This window comes from Balearica regulorum, chromosome 4, assembly GCF_011004875.1.
Source record: "Balearica regulorum gibbericeps isolate bBalReg1 chromosome 4, bBalReg1.pri, whole genome shotgun sequence".
Lineage (NCBI taxonomy): Eukaryota > Metazoa > Chordata > Aves > Gruiformes > Gruidae > Balearica > Balearica regulorum.
In genome coordinates, this window is record NC_046187.1 from 82349158 (window position 1) to 82365607 (window position 16450).

General features: G+C 71.7%; 2 protein-coding genes across 4 annotated transcripts in view; one reads left to right on the plus strand and one right to left on the minus strand.

Annotated features, from left to right (window-relative positions):
* Positions 1-889: 889 nt before the first annotated feature.
* On the minus strand, positions 890-8590 carry DQX1 (DEAQ-box RNA dependent ATPase 1). Its single transcript, XM_075752920.1, has 12 exons — positions 8492-8590; positions 7682-7985; positions 5303-5496; positions 4623-4998; positions 3848-4087; positions 3468-3567; positions 3167-3325; positions 2763-2954; positions 2508-2633; positions 1999-2189; positions 1725-1915; positions 890-1503 (listed from the first exon to the last, which is right to left on the minus strand). Exons 2-12 carry the CDS (start codon positions 7961-7963, stop codon positions 1323-1325), a joined length of 2232 nt encoding a protein of 743 aa, XP_075609035.1. The 5' UTR covers positions 7964-7985; positions 8492-8590; the 3' UTR covers positions 890-1322.
* A 2034-nt stretch (positions 8591-10624) lies between these two features.
* Positions 10625-16450, plus strand: part of LOC142601829 (dedicator of cytokinesis protein 2-like) — a 75544-nt gene continuing 69718 nt past the window's right edge. For 2 of the 3 annotated variants that reach the window (XM_075752921.1, XM_075752923.1), the window contains exons 1-9: positions 10625-10768; positions 12562-12645; positions 12849-12889; positions 13112-13167; positions 13267-13363; positions 13482-13630; positions 14096-14231; positions 14366-14520; positions 15352-15433. In XM_075752921.1, coding sequence (XP_075609036.1) covers positions 10726-10768; positions 12562-12645; positions 12849-12889; positions 13112-13167; positions 13267-13363; positions 13482-13630; positions 14096-14231; positions 14366-14520; positions 15352-15433 — 843 coding nt within the window. In that variant the 5' untranslated portion in view covers positions 10625-10725. Of the gene's footprint in view, positions 10769-12561; positions 12646-12848; positions 12890-13111; positions 13168-13266; positions 13364-13481; positions 13631-14095; positions 14232-14365; positions 14521-15351; positions 15434-16450 lie in introns of those variants that run through there. The other variant, XM_075752922.1, reaches the window with a different exon arrangement.

Sequence of the window (16450 nt, forward strand, 5' to 3'; positions counted from 1 at the left end):
CTGACGTACTTTCTGGGGTTCCTAGAAAGCGAAGGGGGAGTTGAGGCTCTGAGGAGGCTGCGGGAAGGCCCAGCCCTCAACTTCCCACCTGACCTTCGAGGTGCTGCGGTGGGGATGGGGCGGTGGAGCCTCCGGGCCTCTTCCTGGGAACAGCCGATGCCCCCACACGTGGGCTGTGCAGAGGGAAGGAAGGAGGGAGACGGAGGGAAGGGTGGAAGGAGGGAGATGAGGGGGTGTCAGCTGCCGGGATGGAGCAGCCCAGGCCAAGGGGTCTGTCCTGGGGCAGAGGCTGGAGCACAGCATCAATGCCGGGACCCCCGGCCCCCCAGGCAGAAGCCCAGCCCTTGGCTGTGGTGCCGGGGAGTCGTGAGACAAGCGGGACTTGCTGGAGAGCGGGAGGAGACCCCAAGGCAGGAAGGGGACCTCGAGGAGGGGGAGGAAGGGGGGCATCTCCCTGGGCGAGCACCCGTGCCCTGTCCCAGGGGGAGCAGGAGCTGGCTGCACATCCAGGCTGCCGCCCACCGCCCCCCCGGCCGCAGCTTCCTCTCTGCTTCTGCAGAAGAGCGCGCGACCGCGGAGGGGAAGGCCCGGCGCAAAGGCCAGGGCTGCCCCTCAGCGTGTCGGCGTGACCAGGGGCAGCGGTACGCTACCCAGAACCGGAGGCGGGAGGTGAGCAAGAGCAGGGATGCCTCATGTTCAGAAAGCCCCTGGGAGAGGGGAGGCTCGGGGCGGGGGGGGGGGTGCAGAGCTGCCCCGCAGGGGCATGGGGGCTGGAGGAGCCCTCGTGTCGCTCCAGGCAGGACCCCGGGGTGGGACGGAGCCCACCTTGGCCAGACCACTCTGCGGCGTGGGCCACCCCCGGCTGCAATGACGGACACAAGGCCAGGAGCAAAGGTCACAAAACTTTATACAGGAGAGACCTGCAAGTGGCCCCTCGGCCCCCGGGCGCTGCTCCCCCAGCCGTGGGGGGAGTGGGACAGGCACGGCTGCAGCCCCAGCCCCACAGCAGCCCCCAGGGAAACACGGGGCGAAGGAGCTGGGGCGGGGAGGGCCCGCACGACTCCCCTGGCCCCGGGGCCAGCGCTCTCCCAAACCGGGCTCTGTCCCCAGGCGAGAAGCCAGGGGCCGGTCCGGCCCCTGTGCCGTGTGGCCACCAGCACCACGACCGTGGTGCAGAACTGCAGCAGCGGCAGGATCTGCCTGCGCCTCCCTGGGGATCGGGTCGGCCCCTGCAGCAGCACAGCCTCCCCAGGGCTCTCCCGTCCCCGGTGGCCCTAGCCAAGCCCAGGCGGCCCCGACACAGGGGCTCCTGTGGCTCCAGCTCACTGCAGCACACAGACTTCCCTCTCCTCGTCCTCCCCGCCGGCTGCCTCTCCCACCGGCTCTGGCACCACCGGCACATCCTCCACGGCCACCACCTTCTCCCGCAGCTCCATCAGCAGGTCGCGGCTCTCGCTGGGCGGCAGGTTGCTCAGGTAGTACTGGGGTGCCAGCTCCACCAGCCTGCAGGGACGGGGGAGTCAAGGAGGGGCAGCGGGTCCAAGGGGCCTCCCTGGAGCAGCCTCCTCGCTCCCCCGCACGGGGACAGCCCCCCACCTGCCCAGAGGAGAGGTGGCCCAGGCCCGGCATCATGCCCCAGGGCTCTGCTGTGCTCCCGGGCCAGCGCCAGCTCTGGAGCCACGCGCAGACACAGCCCAGGCACGACCCGTCCCCGAGGTCCTCACATTTGGGGCTGGATCTCCGAGACCACGCGGAGGCAGTTGTCCTGCGAGATGGTGAACTCGTGGTAGAGGACCCAGGGGGGAAGGTGCTGGGGGGGCTGCCGCAGCAGGTAGCAGCAGGCGGGGGGCAGGTGGGCCACGTGCTTGTGTGTCAGCATCACGTAGTTGCCGGAGCCGTCGATGTCGCGAGCCACCTGGGGAGCGGAGCGGGAGGGCAGCGGGGCTGGCTGGCACGACCCTCGCCCCGCGGTCGGGCCCCTTGCAGCCCCCAGCCCACCTTGAGGAAGTAGCCAGAGATGAGCGCTCTCTGGATGTTGAGCACGTTGGCGTCGGTGCCGAAGGCGGGGGGCGAGACGGGCAGCTCGATGCGCTGCATCACCTCCAGCAGCTCCGCTCGCACGATGCCGGCCAGCCGCAGCGCCTCCCCGCTCACCGCGTGCTTGCGGCACCAGCCCTCGTCCGCGTTGTCTGCGGGGAGAGCGGGGTCAGCACGGCGGGGATGGGGCTGGACGGGCAGAGACCCCGCCTGGCTGGGCTGGGGGCGCACAGGACACGAAACCAGGCACTGCTGCTCCCACAGACTGTGTCCCCTCAACGCAGTGGGGACAGAGAGCACGGCCCCCAGGCTGGGGCTGGGACCCCCTTGCAGCCAGGGTGCTCCCCGGAAAGGGTCACGAATGCGGCTGCAGTGCTTGCTCCCGAAGGGAGCAGGGGGCACGCAAGGGAGCCATGGGACACCCGTGGGCATGCAGCCCGCCAGCAGTCGAGCCCCTGCCCGGCACTCACGCTGCTGGAAGGCGTTGAAGATGTTGATGAGGGTGAAGTGGTCTCCGTCCGGGTGCAGCAGGGCCCGCCGGCGCATGGTCACGGCCTCCTCCAGGTGCGTGGAAGGGGGCACAAAGCAGGGGGAAGCTGGGGATGGCGCAGAGGGAAGGTCACCATGTGCCCCCCGGCACCACCCCTGCCAGCGCCGGCTCTCCCGGGGCTGCGCCGTGCCCCGCGCCAGCAGCAGAGCTGGCTCCGAGCCCCTCGGCACGGTACCCGTGAGCATGGCGGCCAGGCTGACCATCTCCTCCACGCAGTCGAACTCGCAGGAGGCGATGAGCGCCTTGGCCAGCTGGGGGTCCAGGGGAAACTCCGACATGATGATCCCAACCTCCGACAGGTTCCCGTCATCGTCCAGGGCGGCCAGGTAGTCCAGGTCCTCCAGCGCTTGCATCAGCGACTCGGGGGCTGGAGCAGGACGTCAGCCGGCTGCCAGGACCAGGCAGCTCTGCCCATCCTCCTCCTGCACCCGCCAGACCCTCCAGCCCCTCTCCAGAGACAACCCAGGCTGCAGGGACAGCCACGGCCACGGCCACCCTCCAGCTCCTCCGGCACGGCCACCCCCATCGCGCCCCTCCACACCAGCCCCCCTATGCCGTGCCTGGCCCCGCCGGCACTACCTGGCCGGTCGAGGAAGTCGCACTGGCCCATGTCGGCGATGTCCAGGCGCTTCAGCAGCAGGACGAGGCGGCTGAGGCTGGTCTCGCTGACATGGGGCGCGGGGCTGGGGGGCAGGCGCTGCTCGTAGGCGGCCTCTGAGTAGAGGCGCAGGCAGGTGCCTGCAGCAGAGGGGCCGTGAGCCGCGATGGAGCCCAGGGACCGGGCCGCAGGCGCAGGCAGGGCGGTGTGCTGGGCCACGGGCTGCCTGGGGCCCCACTGGGGTGGGATGTATTTGGGGGACGCCTGGGCAGGGGCTCTCACCTGGAGGGCTGCCTGCGGCTCGCTGCATGCGCGACTCTGCCTGGCTCTTGCTGATGGGCCGCAGCACCTGGGACTCTGCCCGGATGCGGGGGTTGTAGACCTGCGGGCCGGGTGGTGAGAAGGGACCCCCGCAGATGAGCCCCCACCTTCTCCAAAGCACCCCCACCCTGCCACTGCTGCCTCCCCGGGGCAGGTCCCACATCTCGCACAGCATCCTCCGTCCCAGGGCGTCACGGCAGGACCTGGGCCGAGCAGCTGCCGCAGACCGCCATGGTCCTGCTGCTCTCCAGAGCGGAGCCGGGCCCCCCGCTCGCTGCCGTGCAGCTCCCCATCCCGGCACCCCCGGCGCGGGCTGGCACACCGTGGGCTGGCACACTCACGTTGCGCAGCTCCAGCCCCGAGTCGATGACGAAGCGCACAGTCCCCAGAGAGAAGGACGAGTCCGCGAGCCAGTGGGTGACGATCACCCGCCTTTCTCGGCCGCTCTCCTCCAGCGCCTCGTACACCTTCTGCGCTGCACGGCCCACGCTGGGGTGCAGGGGCAGGACCAGCAGCGGGCCCAGCCCCGGGTTCAGCGCCATGGCCTCGGTCTGGATGGCCTCGCAGCACTCGGAAATCTCCTGCGGAAGGATGGGGGAACACGAGTGACACCCACCGATGCTCGGAGCAGCCCCATCTCTGGGACAGGGCGCTGCACCATGCCCTGCGGCTGCCTCCTGGTGCCCTGGGGGAAAAGACTCCGGGTCCCACTCGGTGCCTGCAGCCCTGCCGCAGAGGAGCCCAGCTCTTGTGATTTAATCCCCAGCAGCACCCGCCATCCTCAGGGCTCCCCGCATGCAGCTGAAAAGGATTTTAAGCTGAAAGAGGGTAGATTTGAGATGAGATCTGAGGAAGCAATCCTTCCCTGTGAGGGTGCTGAGGCCCTGGCACAGGGTGCCCAGAGAAGCTGTGGCTGCCCCTGGCTCCCTGGCAGTGGTCAAGGCCAGGTTGGATGGGGCTTTGGGCAACCTGGGCTGGTGGAGGGTGTCCCTGCCCATGGCAGGGGGGTGGGACTGGATGGGCTGTGGGGTCTCTGCCAACCCAAACCTTCCCCCTTCCCTGTTCCCCCTGGCACCTTGCGGTGCGGTGACACCCCCCAGGAGCCAAGCAGCCCACCTGCTCGCTGGCCAGGAAAAGCAGGATGTGGCCGGGCTCCTGCCGCCGGTGGATGTCCAGCACGGCCTGGCAGGCAGCTGCTACGTGGCCGCGGGCCGGCGGGTCCCTGTAGAGCAGCTGGGGAGGGGGCCCGGGCCCCGGCACCCGCACCACGGGGGGGTCCCCGCAGAAGGCACGGAGCCGCTCCTCCATGGCTGGGGAGGTCACCACCACCACCTTCAGCGCGGGGCGCTGGTGCAGCACGTCCTTCAGCAGCCCCAGCAGCACGTCGGTGGGCACCGTCCGCTCCTGCGCCTCGTCCAGCACCACCACCCCATACTGCCGCAGCAGCGGGTCCGACGTCATCTCCCGCAGCAGCATCTCGTCCGAGCAGTACCTGCCACGGACGAGCCCCGTCAGCGAGGGGTGGCCCCGGGGACTCCCGGCACCGCAGGCTGCACCCCCGCAGGCGTCCCCGCACGCAGCCCCAGGGAGCACGGCTCGCCCCCTCCCTGGCGGCAGGAGCCCCCACCGCAGCCCCAGGAGGGCCAGGGCAGCCAGCAGCCCGGTTCCTCGCTCCCCCAACGAGGCCAGGCTGGATTAAGAGATTACGCTGCAGCCGGGGAGCTCAGCGGGATTAGAGCGCAGTGCGACAGACACTCCCGGCACTGGCGACCCACGGGGCCCCCCCGTCCCTGTACCTGAGGATGGTCTCGGTGGTGCAGCAGTCCTCATGGGGGACGCAGTAGCCGACCTCATGGCCCAGGTTCAGGTCCATCTCGTCTGCCACACGCAGGGAGAGGCTGAGGGCGGCCAGGCTGTGGGGCTGGGTGCAGGCCACCACGCCGTGGGCGAACTGCAGGGAGAGGGCGTACTCCGTGCACCACTGCGGGATCTGTGGGGCCAGAACACCGGTCAGGACCTGGGGACAGTGCGGCCCCTGCCAGGAGCGCTGGCATGTCCCCCTCCCCATCACGGAACGGAACCTGCTGTGCCCCCCACCAGGAGGGCAGAGGGACCCTCCCCACAGTAGACCCCCCTCCTAGGCCAGAGGCCGCACAGAACGCTCGACAGCTCAGGCGGGACCTTCCCTCCCCGTGACCGCCACTCCTGAGCTCCAGCAACCTGTGACCCGAGCCCCACAGCCTCATCGCCCCGCACCGGCAGCTTTCTGCCTCGTTAGGGGACACCTCGGCCCGGGTCCTGCACTAAGGACACGGGACAACCGCCCTCTCCGCCTCCCAAGGAAAAAGGGGGCTGGGGGGGTACGTGCTGCACTGCCTTCACCCGAGCTGCCAGCTCAGACCGAGCGGTGCCTCCAGGTCACACCTGCCAGGGCTTAAGAGGCGTTTGGACAACGCCTGTAATAACGTGCTTTAACCTCTGGTCAGCCCTGGAGCGGTCAGGCAGTTGGACCAGACAACGGCTGCGGGTCCCTGCCGAGGGGAGCCATCCTGCTCTGTTCTAACCAGCCCCCTACTCCTCTCCTGTTACCCCTCCAGGGCAGGTCCCCACTCAGGTTCAGCGCAGACCAGCGGTCACTGGCTAGGGCCACAAGATCCAGACCGTGCAGCAGCCACAGGTCTGTGGCAGGGGCTCGAGCATCCTCACGTGGGGCCAGAGGGATCACACACCCCCCCCAGGAAACCCCACGGTGAGAGACGAGGAAGGTAATGCTGGGGAGCAGCCGCTGCCTAAGCACCCGGCCAGGCACTGCGGGACGGTCCCAGGGCTGTGCGGATGTCCCCTGGGCACCAGGAATCTGCTGTTTGACTGCTCCCAACACACCCACCCGCCTCGCTCACTCCTCCCGCCCCGTGAGCCCCCCATGAGCAGATGTCTGCGCCTCTGTGTCTGCCCAGCACCCAGGGTCACAGGCAGGCAGAGTCCTGCCCAGGGGCTGCTCACAGCCAGCCAGGAGCACACGGGTCATCCAAAACCAGCCCAGCCCTGGTGGGGTTTATTCCCCAAATCCAGGCCCGCCACAAGGGCTTCGTTCCCTAAATCCGGCACGCCGTGGGTCAGCCGGTGCCACAGTCACGCCCAAGGGAGGGAGGTGCTTTGGGCAAGCGGCCCCGAGCCCACTGCCAGCAGCCGATGGCCCCGGAGGCTATCAGGGTGTTGGCAGCTGCTGCGTGGTGACCCAGCCCGCAGAGGCCACGGCTGCCCCCGCAGCTTCCAGGTGATCCCTCCCCTGGTCAAAGTCTGCCTGACGACGTCTCTGCGTGCCGCGACAGGGGCTGCCAGGCGGGACCAGCTCCCTGGGGCGGGCAGGTGGGATCCTGGCACCCCGGACCCCCACCGTTCAGCCTGACCGTCCGTGCCCTGTGCCCCCCGTGCCCGGCTCCAGGGAAGGGCCGTCTCCCCTCCCTGTGCCACCTCCTGTGCCCGCACGACGCCCTGCGCCACTGTGACAGCCGCTCCCGGGGCGGCCGTGGCAGCACGTCCCGGCTCGTGCCGAGGCTTTGCCCGGGGCCCCAGCGCCTGCCCCGGCAGATCCCGGCACGCGACCGCCCAGCTCTGCGCTAGCCCTGCCCCACGCTGGGCTCACCACAGTGGCACACTCCCAGGTATCGCGGTGGAGCTAAAGCCCAGCGGGCCCCATCGCCCCCTCCGTCCCCCCACAAGCTCAGATGATGCCGTGGCATCAGGGAGCTGCTGCCCAGCCACAGTCCCACGCCCGTGCCTTCTGCCCGCAGCCGTCCAGGCTCCCACCTCCCCACCCCACCATGGCCGAGGGTGCGGTAATGCCGCGCAGGGCCTGCCCGCGCTGCTCTGGCAGGAGCGAGGGCCTGGCGGCTCCCGTAACACGGGGACTGTGGCTCGCTCGCACGGGAGCGGGATCCGCAGGCAGGCCCCACGGGGAAGGCAGCGGCCTCGGGCCGCCGACAGCGGCGCCGCAGGAGGGACGGGACGCTCAGCTGGGAGTCCGGCGGGCGCAGGGAGGGACCGTCGGCAGAGCGGCCGGTACCGCAGCCCTGCGCCAGGCTCCCAGGCAGCAGCGTGGCCCTCCCTGGCCGGGCGCAGCCCCCAGCGGGGCCGGCGGCTCCCGGCTGCCCTCACATGGCCCCCCCACTCACCTGGGTGCTCTTGCCAGTGCCGGGGGGCCCAGAGACCAGGACGATGCCGCTGTTGCCTTCCAGGTGCTCCATGAAGCTGTACTTGGTGGTCCAGACGGGCAGCTCCCGGCGCTGCCGCAGGAGCTCGTAGTAGCGGGAGGAGAAGGGCAGCCCGTCGTAGGGGTTCACCTCCAGGTCGCCATTGCAGCCCAGGGCTGGGTCATCCTCCTCCTCCTCCTCCTCCAGCACGGAGCCAGGGCCGCTCTGCCGGGGTGGGGAGCCAGGGGCCCCGCAGCCGGCCATGGCGGGGACGCCAGCGCCGGTGCTGCAAGGGCAGGCGGGAGGTGGAGCGGGACCCACCAGGTCACAGCAGACCCGGGGGCGCTGACCCACCCTCGCCCGTGACCCTGGCAGCAGGGGCACAGGGCACGGCCTGGGCTGGGGAGCAGGGACAGCCAGGGGACCGGGCCGGGGTGGGGGGGGACCGGGCCGGGGTGGGACGGGACCGGGGCCGGGCAGGACCGGGGGGGTGGGGGTGCGGTGGCACCGGGCCGGGCTGTGCGTGGGGGACCGGGCCGGGGCGCGTGGGGCGTGGGACAGGGCGCACACGTTGGAGTCGGGCAGACAGCCCGGGGCTGGTTCCGGCTGACGGACCCGAATGGCACAGACGTACCGGGCCGGGGGGGCACCGGGCCGGACCAGACCGGGCACCTGAGCACCGGGACCGGACCGGACCGGACCGGACAAGACGGGACGAGTCCCCCGACTCAGCCCCCCGAGCCGCGGTTCCGGTTCCGGTTCCGGTTCCGGCCCGTACCGGCCGCCGCTCACCTGCGCGCGCCGCCGCCACCTCGGGCCCTGCCTCGGGAAACCGTCAGGTGACCGCGGCGCCGTCACGTGGCTCTGCCCGCGGCCGCCAATCAGCGCCGTGGGGCGTTCCCCGCCCGCCGGCGCGCGGCCTGTTGCTAGGCGCGGCCCTGCCTGCGTGGCGACGGGCGGGTCCTACTGCCCGCCCCCCCCCCCCCCGCCCCCGGGCCCCGGGGCCGCCTGAGCGCCGCGGCGGAGGGACGGGCCTCCCGGTGCCCGGGAACCGGCCCGGGGCGCCTCCGGGCTCCCCTCTCCCCGCGGGCTCCGCCCCGCCGCCGGTGTGTTTGTACAGAGCAGCCGCCCGGGGCCCGGGCCCGGAAAGGGGGACCTGTCCCGGCACCGCTCCCGGCTCCGGCCGCGCTCCGTGTCTCGGCCGGGACGGCGCTCGGCAGCGCGGGCCTCGCCCGCTCCCTGCTCGGAGCCCCGCGCCGCAGCCCGGGCCCGCCGGCATGCCGTGCCGGTGCCACCTGCGTGCGGGGCATCCCGTGCCGGTGCCGGGCCTCCCGTGCCCGGGACCCCGCACCCAGGGCGGGCGCCCTCAGCCCGCGGCGGCTCCGGCGGGGGCCGGCAGGTGGAGCTCCCGGCCCGGCAGCCGGCCCGGCCCGCGCATCCCCGGCGCGCCTTGGCACCGAGCTCCCGCCGGCACGGCCGGGGCCGCGGGGACCGGGCGGCGGGGCAGAGCCGGGCGGGGACCGGGCGGGACTTCGGCTGCCGGCGGAAAGCGACGCTCCGGAGCCGCCCGCGGTCACCGCTCTGCCCCGCAGCTCCGGGACCGGCCGGGCAGCTCCGTGCTGGCGGGGCGGCACGTCCTGACCTTTCCGCCGAGGGGTGGCGGCTGCTGCGGCTCCCGCCCTCGCACCTCGGCCCCGGACGGCGGCTCTCCCGCACCGAAGGTCCCCACGGCAGCCAAGCGCCCGCGGGCTGGCCCGGCGTGCTGCGCTGGCAGTGCCGGGAGCGGACCCCCGGGAGAGGGGAGGACGCTGGCAGAGCGGTGACGGTCCCGGGTTGTCCCTTCCAGCTCCGTGCTCGGGGGGCAGCTCCTTGCTCCTGGGTCCCCCCGTACACCCCGCTCCGCTCGCCCAGCTCCGGCGGCTCACCCAAACCTGCTCGAGCTCCCTTTCCCGTGGGGCTCCCCGTCCCCCTCCAGAGGGGTCTGTGAGGGCTGCCCGGAGCGGGATTCGGGCCGGGGGTGTCTGCCGTGGGGCCAGGGGTCACCCGTGGGATGGGGGCCCCGCGCCCGGGGCAGGCTCAGGCTGGCGGGGGAGATGGGGGCCTGCAAGGGGGGCGCGGGCGGCGCAGGGAAGGAGCCTGACGCCGCCTGGAAGGGGCAGAGGGAGAAGTGCTTCAAACCACAAGAGCGGCAGCCCAGCTGCGGCAGGCCAGCAGCAGGTCTCGGGGGGACGGGGGTCTCAGGGCAGCATGGCCGTGTGGGGGGGAAGAGGGCCTGGCCAGCGCTGGCTCAGGGCTGAGCAGGGCCAGAGGACGAGCATCCAGTCCCCGTGGACCCACGGGTGCTGGTCAGCCGGGGTTTGCAGCAGGCGGGAGGAAGGAAGTGGTTGATGCTGAACCGTTGCTTCGCTCACCGTCCCGGTGCCGCAGGGAACGGAGGGCTGGGCACGGGCCCGCAGAGCCCTGGGTGCAGCCGTGCACCGTGCCGGCATTCATGCCGCCAAGCCTCGCACACCGAGGAACAGGGACGGGCCAGCCCTGGATGGGGAGGCAGAGACGTCGTCCCAGCGGTGCTGGTCTGGAGCGGTGTGGCCGGCCCAAGCACATGGCTCCCTGCGGCTCCCCGTGCCATGGGGCGGCTGGAGCTGCACTTGCTCCGTGCCCCGGGCTCCAGCCCCGTGTCCCGCTGTCTGCTGGGCTCTGGCAGTGGCGCTCAGCCGGGGGGGCTCGCGGTGCCGCAGCATCGCCTGGGGCCGGCAGCCCCATCGTGCCCCACAAGCAGGGACAATGACCCGCCTGGGCCCGTGGGTGGGTGGCGTGCCATGGTCCTGGGGGCTCCAGCCCTGCCACCCCTGCCCCAGCACGCGGGGGGTGCAGGGCGGTTGAGTGGGTCCCTGCAGCGCCCGGCTGCGTGTTGAGGAAGCGGAGGTTTGCACAAGCCGGTGAGATAGCACGTGACCTGGGGAACGCGGCAGGAGGAACCAGCAGCCGTCCCGCGTAGGGCCCCGGTCCCCCTGGCACAGCCCGCCATGGCCCCGTGGCTGCCCACCAAGGAGGAGAAGTATGGCGTGGGTGAGTGCAGGCTTCGGGGCTGAGCGGGGGCCGGGCCCTGCTGGGCTCCCCGGCTTGGCGGAGGGGTGCGGGGCTGGCGGGATGGGGCGCTCGCGGCTGCGGTGATGCTGACGGTGTCCCCGGCTGCGGTGGCACTGCAGCAGTGGGCTGTATAGAGGGGTGGGCGATGGTGGCTGGGCGATGGTGTGGGTCTGCGGGGTGAATGGCGCTGGTGGTGCTGGGCTGGGTGGGGCCGTCGGCGGCGCGAGGCGGTGCGATGCGGGGGCCGGGTCCCTGCGATGCTGGCACTGGGGGGGTCGGTGGGGGGCTGCAGGGCTGCTGACGGGTGGCCCAGGGGATGGGGGCTGAGCAGGGCAGGTGTCGGTGGGATCCACACGTCCAGAGGCTGGGCATGGCTGGTGCTGGGTGGGGCTGGGGGCACAGCACTGGGGCAGGGGGCTTGGCACAGGATCTGGCCCCCCCTCTGAGCTGTGGGCCTGCGCTCAGCCTGGCTGTTGAAGGGCAGAAGCCCCCACCCAAGGGGTCGTTAGCTTGTTAACGGGCATCCTTGGCTCGTGCGTGGCCAGCTCTCCAGGAGGTGCCTGGGGGAGCCCAGAGCCACCCCTACAATGTGCGCCAGGTCCCGGCTGCGGCTTTGCTGCCAGCCCCTGCGTTGGTGACGGCAAAGCCCTGGGCAGCTCCGTTCCCTGCACCGCCCCCCAGCTCAGGGTCCCCACGCCGACCCCAGCCCCTGTGCGAGCACACGCTCCCCGTGCCCCGTGCTGGCCCTCACAGCCCTGTGCCTCTTCCCGTTTCTGGCCGGGGGCGTTTCCCGCACCCTCCCCTTTCACTGCCGGCAGCACCCAGAGCAGGGATGAGCCCCCGCGGGGTCCTGGGCAGCACCCGGGGCAGGGTCTCCTCTCGGTTCCTGCTTGCGCCTGACGGGTGTTACGGGTCCTGCGAGGAGCCCTGCCTGGCTGGGGCCTGGGGGTGGGAAGGGGCTGGAGGGGAGCGAGCCCGGATCGGGGCCGGGTGCTGGTCCGGGTTGGCTCAGGGTCCTCATGTGGAGGGCAGGGTGGCAGGTTGGGTTCCGTGGGACCTCAGGGTGCTGCAAGGTGTGCTGGGACCAGCACGAGTGGTCCCGATGAGCCGTGTGGGTCTGGGGGTGTCGCAGTACGAGCTGGCCCTGGCCGGGTCTGGTGGTGGGCACAGGCAGCGTCCCAGCAGGGACCCCCGGGTGCAGGCATGTCTGCAGGGGCCTGTCCCCCAGTGCAGGGTTCAGCCGGTCCTGGGGCCAAGCCAGAGCCGCCTCCACCAGACAGAGCTGTCACTGTCCCCAGGACCAGAAATAGCGGCAGAACTAACCGCAGCCCGGCCCGGTGCAGCCTGTGCCGCAGCAGGAAGTGTCTGGCCGCCAGCGAGCTCCTGTGCTCCTGCCGCCCCTCCGCTGCCCCTGCCGCCGGCTCCCACTGTCCCCAGGGACTGCCCTGCGTGTCCCTGAGCTGCCAGCCCTGGGCAGGCTGCGGTGGGCTCTCCCGGTGTGGGGGGTCCACTCCCCACCCCTGCTCCGCTGTGGCCAGCGCTCCTCTGCCTCGCACCGTGCATGCTCAGGGGTCTCATGCCGTTTGTGTGGGGTTGGGGCTCTGCACCGTCTCTCGGGGCTGAGCGATGCCCGTTGAGGGGGCTCTGCCTCCCGTGGGGAGGCTGGCCATGGGGGATGCTGCCCCGAAGGGTTCAGGGCCCGGGGGCTATGCTGGTGGGGGCGGTTCAGGTGAGAGACCCCTACTCACAGCTCCCGGCCCCTCTCCCCGCAGCCGTGTGGAACTTCCCGCGCACCAGCGAGCATCACCTCCCGCTGCAGATCGGGGAGACGGTGCACATCCTGCAAGCCTCCGAGGGTAAGGGGGTCCGGCAGCCCTGGCCAGGCCCCACGCTGTCCCCTGCCAGGGAGAGGCTGGGCTGGGTACCCGGCTGCACCCCGACGCGGGGGCTTCGTGCACCCTCTCTTGGTGGCGCTGCCAGCAGGCACCCAGCCCTGCCCCGCCGCAGGCTGCCAGGTCCCTGAGCCCCGCTGACGGCGTCCCCTTCCCTCCCCTTGCAGGCTGGTACCGGGGGTACTCGCTCAGGAACAGGGCTGCCCGGGTAGGTGAGGGGCTGCTGGGGTCCGGGTGCAGGGGGGGGTGCGGGCACCGCCGGCGGCTTGCCCTGTCCCTGCTGCGGGGACGCGCCGGGCACCCTGCGGCATCGCCAGGCTGGGACCCTCTGCGGGACCCTCGGTCCTGGGGCGGGGAGCCCCCGGCCCCTTGGGCAGGGCCGTCTCCTGCCCAGCTCAGCTGCGGGTGCTGACGGCTCCGGCTCCCCCAGGGCATCTTCCCGGCCTCGCTCATCCACCTGAAGGGTGCCGTGGTGGAGCGCAGGGGGTAGGTACCGGCCACGGGCGGGCGGGCCCCATCTGCCTGCCCGGTGCGGGGGCCCGTGCGGTGCCACGGGGCTCCCTGTGTCCCTGTGCCTCTCCCCAGGGCGGAGGAGAGCGTGGTGCCCGCCGAGATGCCCATGGTGCAGGAGATCACCACCACGCTGCGGGAGTGGGCCACCATCTGGAAGCAGCTCTACGTGGTGAGGGCCGGGGGACCAGGCTGGCAGGGACGCTGCTGACCCTGCGCCACTGCCCGCAGGCAGGGCAGGCAGAGCGGGACCGGCAGGGACGCCGGTGACCCTGCGCTGCTGCCCGCAGGCAGGGCAGACGGAGCGGTACGGGCAGGTGAAGCGGATGATGTACGAGCTGATGGAGCGGCGCTCGCAGCTGCTCTCGGGGACGCTGCCCAAGGACGAGCTCCTGCAGCTCAAGAAGGAGGTGACCGGCAAGATCGACTACGGCAACAAGTGAGAGCGGGGATGGAGCATGGGGGGGGGCGGGCATCTGCCCCCACCCCAGGCACGGGCTGTGCGGTGCTGAGGGACGCTCAGCCCCTCTGCTGCAGTGTCCCTGCCAGCCTGGCTGGCCGTCCCTGTGTCCCCATCATCTGGCTGGGTGTCCCTCGAGCACCCTGTGTCCCCGCTGTCCTGGCTGGCTGTCCCGTGGCGGTTGGGGTCAGTGAGTGTGCTGGTGGGCGTGCGAGCCACCTAGTCAAGGGCTGTCGCCGACGAGCCCTGGCTGGGGCAGGACAGCGTCCCTGGTGCTGCCCGGCTCATCCCCTCGCCAGGGCTCTGCTGCTGGCCAGGACCCATCGGGATGTGTCCTGCCCCCACGCCGTGCCTGCAGGCGGGTCCTGGCGGGATGCACCCACCCGTGTCCCCCTGGCCCAGCCGAGCGCCAGGTCCTGCCTCACCCTGTCCTGGCCTCCGCAGGATCCTTTCACTGGACCTGGTGGTGCGGGACGAGGATGAAAACATCCTGGACCCTGACAGGACCAGCGTCATCAGCCTCTTCCAGGCGCACAAGAAGGCTGCGCAGACTGTCACGCAGCGCATCCAGGAGGAGATGGTGAGAGTCGGCGCTGGGCCCCGGCACGCTGACCGCTCCGTGCCGAGAGCCTGCTGCCCCACGGGCGGCCGTGCCATACCAGGGGCCATGCCGTGGGGCCGAGCCGTGGGGCTGAGCGGCCTCATGCCCCACAGAGCCCGCAACAGAGCGCGCTAGGCTGCAGCGCCCGCCTGGCAGCTTCGCCCTCCCACAGCCTCTACCTCTGCGTGCGCAACTTCGTCTGCAACATCGGCGAGGAGGCGCAGCTCTTCATGGCGCTGTACGACCCCGGCGAGCAGCGCATGATCAGGTGGGGCCCCAGCGGCGCAGGACCAGCCCCGCTGCCAGACCCCTCAGCTGGGTGCCTGTCCCGCTGCTCCCTGCAGCGTCCCCCGGTCTTGTCCTGCCCTGTGCGGGGAAGCCCCTGTTCCCCCTGTTGCCCGCCTGCCCGTCCTGCCCAGCCTGGCTGCCTGCAAGCTCAGCACGAGCCAGCACATCTCATCTCACCGGGAGAGAGGCACGTCTCTCCCCACTGGGTTTTCTGCTCCGGAGCGGGAGGGTTTGTCAGTAGCGTGCGAGGGGTGCAGTCACGTCCCGTGGGACAGCCCGTGGCTCATCCTGCCCGGGGTGGTGCGTGTTTGACATGTTATGGCCCATCGTGGGTGGGCTGTGGCGTGCTGCCCTGTGCTGCTCTGCCTGTGGCAGGCAGATGCTGGCTCAGCCCGTGCCAGACCCCGGGTACGGCTGGGGCGGCGCGGCCCCGTGCGAGGGACTGGTGAGCCGACGTGCCCGGAGCGCCTGTGAGATGGCTGCCCTGCAGGCAGGGCTGGTCTGGCAGCCTCCTGCTCTGGGGCCGGCCAGGCTGGGCCAGTCCGTGTGCATGACTGGGGCTGCTGGTCGGACGAGGGGTCTGCGCGGTGGGTGCTGGCAGGGGCTGGGCACGTGAACCGGGGCACGAGCAGCGCCCTGCCCATGGCTGGAGCGCTCCAGCCCACATTGTGGTGCGTGCCCATGGCCTGCTTGCTGGCCGCCTCTGCCTGGCTGGACCCCCGCTGCGCAGGGACCCGCCGAGCTCCAGCTCTGCCGTCCTGGTGCCCGGCCCCCGCCGCGGGCTCCTCACCCCCTCGCTTTCCCCTCGCAGTGAGAGCTATGTGATCCGCTGGGCCAGCACGGGTGTCCCCCAGGACATCGAGCTGCTCAACAACCTCAAGGCCATCTTCACGGTGAGCGCAGACCCTCGGGAGCAGCGCTGCTGCTGCCTGCCTCTCCCTCCTGCAGAGCTGCCTGCGCCTCCTGCCCTCCCCGCTGCCTGCAGAGGTGCCCTCCTCCCCAGCAGCATTCCGGATGCCCGTGTCCCCCTTCGAGCCCCCCACTCCTCCCCGCTCCTCTCTCCTTGCTGCTTGTTTCCCCCACGCTGCCCAGCCCCGCAGCCCCTGCGCAGACCCCGGTCCTGGCACCGGGACGTGGGTGCCCACCCTCCTCTTGCGGCCTCCCCTCCCAGGGCCAGGGCTGCTGGGGCTGTCGGGGTGCCCGTGCCCCCATCCCTGCTCCATCCCTCTCCCACAACCGGGCTCGGTGGTCCCTGGCCGCGGGCGGGAGGAGGCGCAGGCAGCGCCTGCTGACCCAGCAATTTTCCCGCTGCACCAGCAGAGCTGAGCTGACCCTCAGGACGGCCCAAGCGGAGCCATCAATATGCAGATGAGCCAGGAAAATCGATGCTAATGAGCAGTATCAGCACTTCCAGCCCCTGTGGTCCAGCTCCCCCAGCTCTTGCCCACCTCTGACCCCTGCCCGCTGCTGGCATCGGCCACGTGTCCCCGTGTGCCGCATCCCCGTGCGCTGGGTCCTGACCCTGCCTCATGCCGCAGCCCCATGCCGCAGCCCTGCAGGAAGGTTCTCTTGCAGGGGCAGCACCCATGGGACCCGACCCCCCAGAGTGCCCGGAGCTGGGCCGCGTGGCCACCCCACCAAGCCCTAAATCACGTCAGACCTGCTCCCTCCCAGGGCAGCGTATCCCCCTGGGCCCTGCTGCCTGGTGCGTGGGTGCCCCGTGGGGCCATCGGTCTCCACCAGCCCCATCATCGTCCCCATCCCTCGGGCTTGGGGCTGCCTGGGCTGCGCAGAAACCCCAGGCTCCCTGGGCGGCGGGGCTGTGTGCCCTCAGCTGAGCCCTCTGTGGGGCACAGCAGCAGGAGGACTCCCCAGACCCTGCAGGCAGAGCCGGGGTGCCAGGAGCAGGG